The 13,630-nt window shown below is 36.7% G+C and overlaps 2 protein-coding genes across 21 annotated transcripts; both read left to right on the forward strand.

Moving 5' to 3' along the window:
- The first annotated feature begins 1,237 nt into the window (after positions 1–1,237).
- On the forward strand, positions 1,238–6,723 carry LOC131009335 (putative late blight resistance protein homolog R1A-10). The gene is made up of 2 exons (XM_057936641.1): positions 1,238–2,097; positions 4,260–6,723. Exons 1-2 carry the CDS (start codon positions 1,247–1,249, stop codon positions 6,721–6,723), a joined length of 3,315 nt encoding a protein of 1,104 aa, XP_057792624.1. The 5' UTR covers positions 1,238–1,246.
- A 1,734-nt stretch (positions 6,724–8,457) lies between these two features.
- On the forward strand, positions 8,458–12,272 carry LOC130989798 (uncharacterized). 20 transcript variants are annotated; one of them, XR_009090772.1, is made up of 9 exons: positions 8,475–9,047; positions 9,162–9,358; positions 9,689–9,773; positions 9,841–10,059; positions 10,180–10,382; positions 10,716–10,840; positions 10,922–11,151; positions 11,236–11,358; positions 11,749–12,272. XR_009090772.1 is itself a non-coding variant. In XM_057913928.1 (8 exons), the coding sequence occupies exons 2-7, from the start codon at positions 9,246–9,248 to the stop codon at positions 10,954–10,956; spliced, it is 636 nt and encodes a 211-aa protein (XP_057769911.1). In that variant the 5' UTR covers positions 8,483–9,047; positions 9,162–9,245; the 3' UTR covers positions 10,957–11,151; positions 11,236–11,517. The 20 variants fall into 20 exon arrangements, 14 of the variants coding, with proteins under 14 accessions (XP_057769911.1, XP_057769903.1, XP_057769887.1 ...); XR_009090770.1 differs by having other exon boundaries at positions 8,480–9,047; positions 9,162–9,327; XR_009090768.1 differs by having other exon boundaries at positions 8,465–9,047; positions 9,162–9,773.
- The last annotated feature ends 1,358 nt before the right edge of the window (positions 12,273–13,630 follow it).

A 13,630-nucleotide genomic window follows, 5' to 3' on the forward strand; every position in this document is an offset into this window, starting at 1 on the left:
AAGTTCGTGCAAACTAGAGGTGGCAAGAAGTACTTTATCACCTTTATAGACGATTGCACAAAGTATTGTTACCTTTACTTATTGAAAAGTAAAGATGAGGCTATTGAAGCTTTTATAAACTTCAAAAAATGAAGCCGAGAATCAACTTGGATGTCGAATTAAGATGGTTCGAAGTGATAGAGGTGGAGAGTATGTAGCTCCGTTTGCTGAATTATGCAACGAAAGTGGTATAATCCATCAAACGACGGCTCCTTATTCACCACAATCTAACGGCGTTGCTGAACGCAAGAATCGAACTCTTAAGGAGATGATGAATGCCTTGTTGATTAGTTCAGGATTACCCCAGAACATGTGGGGGGAAGCTGTCTTAACGGCCAACTATATCTTGAACAAGATTCCACTCAAAGGGAAAGATGTAACTCCCTATGAGCTATGGAAAGGAAGGAAACCTTCGTATAAATACCTCAAAGTGTGGGGGTGTTTAGCCAAGGTAGAAGTGCCTTTACCAAAGCAAGTTACAATAGGACCTAAAACGGTGGATTGTATCTTCATTGGTCATGCACTTAATAGCAGTGCCTATCGTTTTATAGTGCACAGATCGGAGATACCTGATATACATGTTGGGACAACGATAGAATCAAGGAATGCTATATTCTTTGAAAATATCTATCCTAACAAGGATAAAGGTACATCGAACTCTAATGATGGAGTTGATGGTGATGCTACAGGTTCTAAACCTATGGAAGTAGCTAGTAATTCTACTCAAGTAGATGATGCCACGGGTTCTAATCATGCACCACCTAATAGGAAAAGACCAAGGTCTAAACCTATGGATGTAGAACCGAGACGTGGGGAACGAGTTAGAAAAGCTAATGTCTATGGACCGGATTATGTTGTCTTGATGCTAGATGGCGAACCGGTGACGATTAAAGAAGCTATGTCTGGCTCAGATGCAGCTCTCTGGAAAGAAGCCATCGATATTGAGATTGATTCCATTATGCAGAATCATACTTGGGTGTTAGTGGATCTACCACCTGGAAGTAAAGCTTTAGGATGCAAATGGATCCTAAAGAAGAAGTACAAATCTGATGGTACTATAGATAAGTACAAAGCCCGACTTGTCGTTCAAGGTTTCAGGCAGAAAGAAGGGTACGATTTCTTCGATACCTATTCACCTGTGACCAGACTAACATCTATTCGGATGCTTCTCGCTATTGCTGCCTTGCACAATCTCGAGATTCACCAAATGGATGTGAAAACTGCGTTCTTGTATGGCGAGTTGGAAGATGAAATATATATGAAGCAACCTGAAGGGTTTGTAGTACCTGGGCAAGAGCACAAAGTATGCAAACTTCAAAGGTCTTTATATGGGTTGAAGCAAGCACCGCTTCAATGGCATTTAAAATTTGACAGTGTAATGTTGTCAAATGGATTCAGAATCAATGAGTGCGATAAATGTGTCTACATTAAGAATTCTAATAACGGATATGTTATTGTTTGTCTTTATGTAGATGACATGCTCATCATGGGAAGTAATTTCCGAGTGATTCAAGAAACCAAAGGCATGCTAAGTAAAAATTTTAGCATGAAAGATATGGGCTTAGCTGATGTTATCCTTGGAATTAAAATTCTAAGAAGACCTGATGGTATTACTATAACACAATCTCACTACGTTGAGAAAGTGTTAAAGAAATTCAACGCTTTTGACAAGCCAATAGCTAAGACACCATGGGAACCTAGTGTGCATTTGAGTGTACACAAGGGAGAACCTGTTGACGCGATAGAATATGCGAAGATTATTGGGAGCTTGTTGTATCTAACAAATTGCACTCGTCCCGATATAGCATGCTCGGTCAACAAGTTGGGCAGCTTTACAGCTAACCCTAGTAATGAACATTGGAAATCTCTTGAAAGGGTTTTGAGATATTTGAAATATACTCAAAACTATGCGATTCATTATACTAGGGAACCCTCTGTACTTGAAGGGTACTGTGATGCAAATTGGATATCTGATGCCAAAGACTCGTTTTCAACGAGCGGTTATGTATTCACTGTGGGGGGTGGTGCTGTGTCTTGGAAATCCAAGAAGCAAACATGTATTGCTAGATCGACCATGGAATCAGAATTCATAGCTTTGGATAAAGCTGGTGAAGAAGCCGAGTGGCTTAAAAATTTCCTCGAGGATATTCCATGTTGGTCGAAACCTGTGTCGTTCGTGATAATTCATTGTGATAGTCAAGCTGCTATCGGACGAGCACAAAATCATTTGTATAACGGTAAGTCGAGACATATTCGTCGACGTCATAATACCGTGAGACATTTGATCACTAGTGGAGTTATATCAATTGATTATATAAGATCAATTGATAACATAGCGGATCCTTTGACAAAAAGTATCCATCGAGATCAGATGTATAAACTGTTAGGGGGAATGGGTTTGAAGTCCACAAATTAAGGATAATCATAGTGGCAACCCAACCATGATGACTGGAGGATCCCAAGAACTTGGTTCAATGGGACAACTAAGCTATGAAAATCCGTGTGTTGAACACTCGAATTGCCTATTCCTTGTAGAACAGTGAGTGTTCGGAAACCTGCACGTGGTGAGGTTAAGTCTTTGACTTTTAATGACTCTAGAACTCCTCGAAGAGGACAAGTATAGCAGGATACTTGAGTTAAGAGTTACCTATGTAAGTGTGAAGTGCGGCCGCTTCGATTGAAACACTTATGAATCCAAAGAGGTGTTCCAAGGCCTGTAATGGACACAAACGTGAGAACGAATAAGGATTGAAGCAATATTGTATCAATATTGTTGACTAAGTATACACCGAGGAGGACTAGTTCAAGGAACACAATCCACTAGGCCGCCGGTATACTCGATAATATTGACTATGGCAGGTTCAAAGCCACAAGCTACCTCTCCAAATGCAATGTTGTATCTTAAGAGGACTGAGCTAAGTGTTTGCATACTTTCGCATACTGTTTTCTCACTCATGTGGGGGATTGTTGGAAATATGGTTTTAATGCCATATCTGGAAATTATTATTTAATTAAATATTTATTATTTAATTAAAATAATGATTGTATGTTAATCTACATCTCGAGTAGATCAACGTGATATACTTGAAGTCTCAAAACCGATTTCCGATGAGTGAGATATTGTATGTCAAAGTTTGGATGTTGAAGAGGGAAAATAAATGCTATCCCACATTGGAAAACATAGAGATGTTTTTCATGTATAAGAATAGCAAAGCACATGGAGTTGATAAATTGACTTGTGGGCTTGCTAGTGGGCTTGATCTAAGTACTAGCCTCGCGCGCACACACACACGCGCGCCGCCGCCGACGATCGATCGGACGGACGGACGACGACGTCGTCGCCGCCGCCGCCGGACGGGCGGGTCGGGTACGGGCCGCGGCCAAGGACTTGGATCTTGGCAATTGGTGCTTTGGGGTGGTGTTTGGGGCCCAACCTTAATTTTTTGGACCAATGGACTTTTGTTTTGTTTTGGCCCAACTAATTATTCTTGGCCCAACTGTTTCCAAACCCAGCCCACACAACAACATTGCAGCAGCAAAAAAAGAAGCAGCAGCAGAAGCACGCAAGTTACGACTTCTGCATGGCAACTCCGATTTTGCAACTAAGTTTCCTCAATGGCTGCTGCCACCGGCCACATCTTCAACCTTCCAGCCGTCGGAGTGGAATTCAATGTATTGAATTCATACTTACCACATGTCTATAAATAGGCTTGTGGAGAGCATGCAGAAATGACCAACAAACACCTAAAAATACTGCATTCTGCCAATTCTACACACACACCCTCTGCACAACACTTTGCTCAGTTCTTCATCCTATTTAGTTCGCCGGAGCTCGCCGGATTGTGGTGCTACATCCAACGAGACGTAGTCGTTTTACCTTTGGGGAAGATACGCCAAACCGAAGAGCACTACGGGGGCGATAATCTTCTTGCGGGAAGAGATTCATCTCGACTCGACTTTGTTTATACGTATAATTTATTTATACAGTGTATTTCAGTTGTATCAAATTATTTGAGTTGTAATTTCTCAAATTATTTACTTTGTAATATTTTCAATTATTTTGAGTCGTAATTTCTCAAAATAAATATTTTGTAATATCTCGATCGTGTACCCGGTTCTAACAATATTGTGCACAAGGCTCAACAGCTGAGCAGTTCGAAAGAAACCAAAGATGCTATCGAATCTCATATCGTGGGCAGATCCAAAGGAACCATTCGCAGCCGCTTCTTCAGCTGCTTTCGAGCCCCAGAGGATCCGAAAACTGTCTCATCAAATCATGATGATGAAGAGATGAACTTGTTTCAAGATGTGCAAAATGTGATACAAGAAATGGATGATATCAAGAGTTTGGCGATGCAGACCAACACAGAGAAGGTGGAGCACCATGATAAGCGGCGTAGCTTCGTCTCTGCTCCTTCTTCCACTGGGAAGAACAGTAGTGGCACGGCGGAGTGGTCCGAGGGTCTCGTGAATGGAATCTTGGGAAAGCTCGTTGCGGACCAACGAGAACGCCAAGTCATCCCGATCACAGGAATGGGCGGGATAGGTAAGACCACTCTTGCCAAAACTGTTTATTCGAAGCCAATTATTGAGCAACGTTTTGATATTCGTGCATGGGCTACTATTTCTCAACAATACAACACAAGAGAAATTCTTTGTGAACTTGTTTCTCAAGCCACTAAACAAAGCAAGGAACAGTTGAGTGAAAGGAGTGAAGATGAACTAGGATTAGATCTCCACAAGCATTTGTCAGGTAGAAGGTTTCTAATTGTGATGGATGATATATGGAGTATCGATGCATGGGATAGGATACAACGTTTCTTTCCTGATAATGAAGAGTGTAGTCGGATATTAGTGACGACTAGGCTATCACAGTTGAGTTCCCAATTGAACAACAATTATATTCAAATGAAATTTTTAGATGAGGTTTTAAGTTGGAAACTTTTCTCAAAAATTGTTTTTGGGGCTGGACGTTGCCCTCGCGAGTTAGAGGAAATTGGAAAGAAAATTGTAGAGAATTGCAAAGGACTTCCTTTATCAATTGTTGTAGTGGGAGGTATTTTGAAAAATAAGAAACACACTCTAGGAAGTTGGGAATCAATTAGGAAGAACTTAGCTTCAGTAGTGAATTTGGAGAATGATAAGCATTGCTTGAAAGTGCTGAAAATGAGCTATAATCATTTGCCAGTTTATTTGAAGCCATGTTTTTTGTATATGGGAGTGTTTGAGGAGGATGATTCGGTTAAAGTCTCAACACTCGTGAAGCTATGGGTTTCGGAAGGATTTCTGAAGCCAGAGAATGGAAAAAGTTTGGAAACTATTGCCATAGAGATCTTAAAGGACTTGGTTGATAGAAATCTCATTCTAGTTAGTGAAGAGGGGTCCACTGGAAACATAAAATTAGTCAAAATTCATGATTTGTTGAGGGATTTATGCTTAAATGAGGGCAAGAGAGATGGGTTCTATCACGTGATAGGGCAATCTAGTCCTCGAGGGAGAAGTAGCCAACGCCGCATTGTTATACCTAGGAACACTCCCGATGAGAAAATCCTTGATGACTTGCAATCTATGCCACGTGCTCGTTCCGTTATCAGTGAATATAGGGAAGTCCAGGGGAGTATGAACTCTGAATTGCTTAGAACATTACATGCATGCAAGAGTCCATACATTGATCCTTTCCTTGTGTCTCAGTGTGTTAACTTGCGCCACCTAGCCGTTCGAATTGGTAGCATGTCCTCGATCTTTTCCTCGTTCAGCCGACTCTGGAATCTACACACATTGATCGTTTCTTGTACGGAGCAGTCCACTGCGCCTGCTGAGATTTGGAGAATGCCTCAACTTAGGCATATTAAAATGACTGAAAGAAGTTTTTGTCTTCCAGAACCTTCGAGTGATGATGTCGTCGTTATGGAGAGTTTACTGGTGCTTGAGCGAGTGCGTAATTTCAAGTGCAGTGAAGAGGTGGTCAAGAGAATTCCCAATATCAAGAAACTGGGGATGCAGTATTTTGGGAGCGAGGGGATCGAGCACGACGATTATTATTGTCTGAGCAATATCAAACGTCTGTGTAAATTGGAATCCCTCTACATATCGTGTTGGCCTGATTTTAGAGCTTCTTTGTATGTGCTCACATTCCCCCAAAGCCTCAAGAAGTTGACTCTTTCCATGAATGGTGGCTTTGAGTGGGAAAAGATGTTGGGAAAGATAGGTGCATTGCCCCTTCTCGAGAAGTTCAAATTGTGGATGGGATGCTTTAAAACAGGCAAGTGGGAAATGGTTGAAGGCCAATTCCCTTGCCTCAAATACTTGGGATTGTATTCGTGTCCTAGTCTGGAGTATTGGACTGCGGAAGCGAGCTCCATCTTTCCACGTCTTGAGAAGCTTCAGCTTTTTGATATGGAAGCGTTGAAGGAGATCCCGTTTGAAATTGGAGAATTACCTAACCTGCAAAAGATATGGATGAGAGATTGTGGTGAATCATCAGTGAGGTGTGCCAAGGAGATTGTTGAGGAACAAGTGGAATCACAAGGGGAAGATCTTCCATTTCATGTTGAAGTTTGGTTTTCGAGTAAGAACGAAGCAATGCAGAGCTTGGCAGGTCCCAACTTTGAAGTTTCTTGTGTTTTGAGGGAAAATTACAATCTTTATAAGAGGTACCTAAGTTTGATGTTATCTGAGAGCTAGCTAGGTTTTACTCCACCATCTCTCTTGTTTTTGTGTATTTGCTTATTTTTCTTTTTCCGCAACAATTTTCTACAATCTTTTTCCCTGTAACCTCTTATCACGCACAATGAAAAATAATTAAGGGATCTCAGCATGATTACAGTAATAATTTTCATTGTGCATTATTTTTCACAGTCAGTCAAAATAATTGAAGTATTAGCTTTATTTCTTCTTCTTTTTTTCTACATGTTTATTTACGCATTTTATTAATTTAATTTATAAATCATAGTGGTTCCTCTTCCTCTGGAGTCCATTTATTGGCAAAAAATATTATTGTAGAAATTTATGAATTGAAATTTTTACTATGAACTAGTATGTGCCCGCTCGTGCGATGCACGACCATCATCGAAATTGAACGATAATTTAAATAAATAAATAAAAATGTTAAACATAATATATATATATATATATAAGTAAATATAAACATAAATGATCTCAATAAAAAATAAATTATTCACAATATAATCTCAATAAAAATATCAATCTGAAAACATTCGAATTTTCAATTATTGAAATAGCAATTAATTGATTTAATTGATAATGTGTATAAATTTATAAATAAATAAATTATGAAATATCAAAAGCAAGTATAGATGATAATGAGTATCATTATGGATCATATAATATTCTAAGATGTACAAAACTATTTATTTACATATAGTATAACTGTAGTTTAATATAGTTTTCGAATGCATATTTATGAGGTCATTTTGTTTATGCTCAATTTTAAAATAAAGTTACAATGTATACATTTTTTTTTCAATTGGAAAGTGAAAAAATAAAGGGTTTAACATGAGATATGTGTCGTTCATTTTCCAAAATAAAATGTATACAATTTCAGTAAATTTAAATAAATGTGCTACTAAAAAATTAAACTCTTCAATTTACTTTTATTTTTTATTTTTAAAGAAAATCGATAATGGTTCTCTAATTACTGATTTTCCAATGAGTAATTTTGAAGCTTAAAAATTCGATTTTTAAGATATACTATATAGTATTAGTTATTTATCTACAAATTTATATTAATATAAAGTTGACCTTTAAAAAAATATTTTTAAGCTAAAGATTTCTAAAATGAACAAATATAAGTTTCATCATTGTAATTGCATTAAACTGATATAATAAAAATATAAATAGTAAAATATAAAAAATACTGATCTATAGTAAAAACATAAAAAATAAAATAAAAAAATACGGAAAAAGGAATGAAAGAACCGTGAATTTTAAAAAATGAGAAATGAGAGAGGAGATGATAGAGGAGAGAAGAGAGAGGAGAGAGAAAAAAATAATTTGGTGACTTTAAACTATAATAACTTATTGGTTTTAAATTTATTTTTTATAATTTTTACATCAAATTAAGGATATCGTCATTATCTTTAATTTAACATCCATATTGAATATTTTTTTATAAATTAAAGTTGATGAATCTATACTATTATACTATAGGAAAGTTTTCTGCATGAAAACTTCCCGCCAAAAACCCATCTTCCATGCAAAAAATATTATTTTATTAAAAATAATATTTTATTATTTATTACTTATACATGTCATTTCATATTCCCACCCACTTCATATTCCCACCCACTTTTTCCTGACGTGCAGACACTAAAAAGGCAGGCGCATGACTTTTCATCTTCATACTCAATACAATTCTGCAATCTACTCTATATCTATTTATTATCTAAAGCCAGGAAAGTTTTTACAAAAAAACGCAGTGAATCAGTGCAAAAACGCAACGCACATTCCCGCCTCTTTCTTCAGCCTTACAATTTTTTTTCGTTTTGCGTGATATATGTAAGTATTCTGTGGTGCATGTGCCATCAGCCTTTTTACTCTCTTTCCTTCACTTTTCACGCAAAAAGGCGTCTGACACCATTTATTACTCATTTTTCTCTCTCTCTCTCTCTCTCTTACTTTAGGTCTCCTCATTTCTTTCTCATTTTTTTTTTCTCTACAATCCTCAACTTCTCAAGGTGGAGTCGTCGCTAAGATCCATAAAGAAGGTATTCCGCCGGACCAGCAACGACTCATCTTCGCTGGGAAGCAGCTCGAAGACTGCCGCACCCTCGCCGGCTACAACACTCGCCAGCCATCTCTCTATCTTTCTCCTGCCAAATAGATACCGTCGTTCGCCGGCGACAGCAGCAGCAGCACCACCCTCTCCGTCCTCTCTTTATCTCCCATATACTCATTCTTCCAAAAGTCTCTCTCCTCTTCGTTTTCTCATTGTCAGTGGCCATAATCCGGCGCTTCAGAAGTTATTAAGTGCATTCGCTCCTTTGATGGTAAAATTAGCAAATAGGAGTATATATCTCCATAGTTTGTGTGTTTTCTGAATTGTTTTTTATTTTGCAATTTTATTTTTTTCTAGGACTGAGAAGTTTGAATTTGTGTAATAGGCATCGAGGCTGTGACGATCGACGGCCAGAACCGCTCTTCCGCTGTAGTATTAAAGCTTCTGGTGGATCCAAACTCTTGAGTTTATGTTATTCTTTGTTCATTCATTTATTTCAGTTTGCGATAGTATTAAAGCTCAGAACCGCTCTTCCACCGTGGAAACAAGAGGTTAAGACTATTAGCTGAAATATCCCTAAAGGTGGATAATCACAGTTGTTGTATTCTTACGTGCATTCGCTTAATTACTTGGTAACGAAATAATACCTGCAATTTTTCTAGATGATGTTTAAATTGAGTGGCTGCAAGGATATGTTAAATGTGACCGTGGTTTTCACAGAAAGAAGATTGATTTTCGTTTTATTTTCTGAGTTGATGTTATTGGGATTTTCCTTTAGATTAGCTCTAATTTTTTTGTGTTGGGAACTTGCCATACCAGGCAGCCCCACATCTTCCTGTCATTCCCACTTGAGTAAGGATGTCTTCCTCATCTACTATTGTATATCATACTATTTTTCTGTGATTTCTGCAGATGTGCGAACTCAAGCAATGTATTGGCTATTGGATTCTGGGTTTATTGGTTTGATATGTTCCTGTTTCAGTGAAGATGCTCAAAGGTTAGTGTTAATATGATGGCCTATGACATAGTCAGTTTTTCTTTTCAGCTGATATAGATCATTACAGGTTGGAAGGATTCAAGTCATTGCATTTCAGTCTATGGATGGGAAGCAGGGTCACATGATGAAACCTCTTTCTCTCACTCCTATTTTAAAAAGTGCTATTATAGATGTAGAGTCATCCATGAGTTCTTCAGATAATGCAATTGCGGTGTTTGGTTCTTCCAAAGGAGAAACTATGGAACAATACACTGGAGATTCGGAGGTAGCTGGTAGGGCTTCTAAGGTATGCCTGAATCAACCTAGACTTGATTTCTGTGCATTTTCTGTCTCTCAAGTTTATGATGGCTTGGTAATAATATAAATGTATATTTATTGTATGTGTATGTATCTGTTTCTTACAAAGGAAATGGAATTCTCTCTCATTCACCATCCACTCAAGCCCAACTTTTTTCACCACTCTCTCTCATCCCTTCCCGCCGCAAGAAAGAGATGCTCTTACAGGAATACGGCGTCTTTAGGGTGCCACTGTTTGTCGTCGTCTTTGGAATTGCATTTCCAGAATGAGGAGTGGGAGGCGCTGCTGAGCTGTCTCATTGCTGCAAGTTGGTATTTTTCATAACCTTTTTTGGTTTAATATTTCTTGATAATGTTGGGGGTTTTCTTGATTGAGGGAATTGTGCTTTGTTTTTTGTTAGGTGGTACAAATTCATTGCTTTCAAAAGAGGTTCGAGTAACATAATGTAACTAAGGAATCTCTAGCTAATTTGTTTCATCTCTCAGAAAATGGTTTCATGTTATACAGCCTAATACATTGAAAATTTGTTGATTTTTTATCCTAGAATTATTTTGACCTAATAAGTTACCGTATCTCTGTGATTGATTAGCTGCTGGGATTTCGTGTTGATGAATGATATCATACCTTTTTGTTTGAATTTGCAGTTTTGGGGATTTTCAAGCTCCATTGAAGAAGTCAGTCGGGCCTACAAGAAGATCACCTCTAGATGGTAACGATGCACCTGAGCGGCGTGTATGTAAAGCTGCAGCCCGTGCTCTGGCTATATTGGGTGCGTTTTTGCTAGAATATTTTAATGCTTTAACATAGATTGGGTTAGGGAGTCTCACATCTCTCACATATGTCATTCTAGGGGAGAATGAGATTCTGCGCCGTGCTATTAGATGAAGACAAGTTCCCAAGTGAGGATTGCGCATACCTACAATGGATGGTGGTGGCATGAAATTGAGAAGGGTACTAGAAAGCAAATTCATGAGCTTTTTGACCTTATTTGTTGAACATCTACTGGTGGTATGCTTGCTGTTGCTCTTGAAATATAATTATTGTCCTTGGAAAAGTGTGAAGAAATATACAAAGAACTTGGTAATTTTTCTTTGTTCCACAAGAGGTCTCTTCTTTTTTTCTTTATTATTCTCCTTATAATTAGTTTCAATATAATGTTTCTAGGAAAGCTTGGAGTTTGCTGAACCTGTTCCTAAGGAAAATAAAGCAGCAACATGGAGAGAAAAACTGGATGAACTCTACCAAAGCTCATCACAGAGTTTGCGTGTTGTAGTTCATAGAGCTAAAGTATGTTATACTACTGTTATCTTCGTTTATGCTCTTTCAGTATTTTCAATCTTTCCACCATCATACTTTTTGGCCATTCAGCTATTGTTTTTTTTAGACTAATGAAAAGATACGATGTTTTTTTACTTAAAGAAAGTAAGTCATACTGCTTTTCTTTTCTCTTCTGGTTCTTCATTTTGCTAACTTTTCCATAAAAAACCATATGGAAACTTCTTGAGAAGGGGATGTTTCTCATTTATAGGGGAATGCAAACAATTATGGGTCTGAAATCTATCTATTATACTAAAGGAAAGTAGTGTGTTAAAATTTTCCCGCCTAAACACATTTGGACAAAATAGTCTTTTCATATTTCTCTCAAAAATTGATGGCGAAGCCTTTATATCTGTCCAGATTTTTTCAGTTTTCACGCAAGCCTCTCCTCCCTATCTTCTCCATCTTCTCCGCTGCCTCCTCTCTCCTTTCGACTCAGTCTGCGGCAACTCCATCAATGGTTTCTACGACGGCGATGCCAACGTTGACCGGCTGTTCACATCCAAATCATACGACGCATGGGAGCTGATCTGGTGCGAGGCGGAGCACACGCTACTGGCGGACTCGAGTAGAGCGCCATGGTTGAAACTGCCATAAGTTCAGATTTCTAGCTTCTCACAGAAAATTGAGCACCCCGGAAAACCGTAATCGGAGAAATTACAGCAAATTGAAGGCCAAAACTTTATTTTCTGGCTTCTCTGAATCTGTATGAGATGAAAAGACCAATGTATTGATCTTTGATTATCGATGTGGACCCAAATAATATCTGCTACACTAATGAATATAAATAACATATAAAGTTATGTAGTCATATTATAGCTGCCCCCACATCGCTTAAATAGGAAAAATATTACAATTACAAGTAGAGTTTTTTACATCATTTTTGTATTTAAAAAATTGTGACAGAAAATGAATAGAATTCGTGAAGTGCACTCTATTGGTACTATAGTATTTTGGCATAAAAAAATTATTCTATGAATTACGGAAATCTGCAAAAAATAAAATAAAAAAAATCAAGTACTAAAAAAATGTCATTTCCTCTTAACGAACTTAAGTCATGAAATTACCTTAAAGTTTTGATAATTTAGAACAATATATAAATATAATCATAATCACCTGCAGATTGTGAGTATATATTTTTTTGAAAGAAAAGTGATCCATAGTCATTTAGAATTATACATCTACCAAATTATGTAATGGGGAAGAGTTTAATTAAGCAATAGATTAGGATTTAATTAAGAAATAAAGTAAAGTGATTAGCATTTACGGTGGTGGTTTCATTAATGACAAATAAAGTAAATAAAAAAGTCAATAAAAGAAAAAATTGTATAAAAAGTGAAACATGACCTTTTTCGTGGACAAAAAAAGAAGGGAGGTATGACTCTTTTTTGGTGGACGAAGGGAATACTACATTATGAATGATTCATCGATTCATAATGAGTTATATCTATAAATAATAACTATGTAAAATTAATGATATAAATATTACCATATTTTATTGTAATTTTAAATGAACAAAAATTAGAAGCTTCTTGATTTATAAATTTTAGGACATCAAATTATATTGATCCATATTTTTATTATTACTTCAAGCTTATAATATATTTAAATATTTTAAATTAATTTATCAATCTTTATATTTCAAAATTATAAAACTAAAACAAAAATGTGCTGACCGTGCGAAAGCACGGGGGCAACACTAGTTTAAAAGAAAATCAAATTGAATAAATATATTTGAATATTGTTTTCTAAGTAATTAATATATTTTGTTGAATTAGTGTGAACGTGTGAAATGAGTTAGTGGTGTTAATAATTTTTTTTAACCTTCATATTAAAAGTATTATCAAAATTGCCATTCAAATCAATTTCAAATTGATTTGAAATCAATTTCTAATTGAAAACTGTTGTTTTAATATAATATAGATTAGTTTAAATTTTAAGCATCAAATTGATATCTTAAACATCCAGTACGAATCCAAATGTAAATATTCAATAGATGAGCATAGAATTGTGTCGGTAATGTGAAATAATATGCAGTGAAGTTCATTCACTAGCCCAAGATCAAAACCATAATTAAGGCGCCAAGGATAAGCTTTGAAGAATGAAAATAGACAAAAGATAATAGCAGTGTTGGAGGCAAAAAATGGAGAGTCTGTTTTCTTTCGGTTCAGTAGTTGTGTTGAAGACAATTAATCCTCTCCATCTTTTTAATTGAAGCTCTCTTTTCTCTGATAAAAAAAAA

Source organism: Salvia miltiorrhiza, chromosome 1, assembly GCF_028751815.1.
Source record: "Salvia miltiorrhiza cultivar Shanhuang (shh) chromosome 1, IMPLAD_Smil_shh, whole genome shotgun sequence".
Lineage (NCBI taxonomy): Eukaryota > Viridiplantae > Streptophyta > Magnoliopsida > Lamiales > Lamiaceae > Salvia > Salvia miltiorrhiza.

Excerpts from the sequence above, each read along its gene's own strand:
- LOC131009335 (XM_057936641.1), top strand. The coding sequence starts at position 1,247 with ATGGATGTGAAAACTGCGTTCTTGTATGGCGAGTTGGAAGATGAAATA. Across the intron at positions 2,098-4,259 it reads AAATCCAAGAAGCAAACATG|CCGCTTCTTCAGCTGCTTTC; the intron begins TATTGCTAGATC and ends AACCATTCGCAG.
- LOC130989798 (XM_057913920.1), top strand. The coding sequence starts at position 9,439 with ATGATGTTTAAATTGAGTGGCTGCAAGGATATGTTAAATGTGACCGTG. Across the intron at positions 9,762-9,941 it reads ATATGTTCCTGTTTCAGTGA|AGATGTAGAGTCATCCATGA; the intron begins AGATGCTCAAAG and ends AAGTGCTATTAT. Across the intron at positions 10,383-10,715 it reads TGTCTCATTGCTGCAAGTTG|TTTTGGGGATTTTCAAGCTC; the intron begins GTATTTTTCATA and ends TTGAATTTGCAG.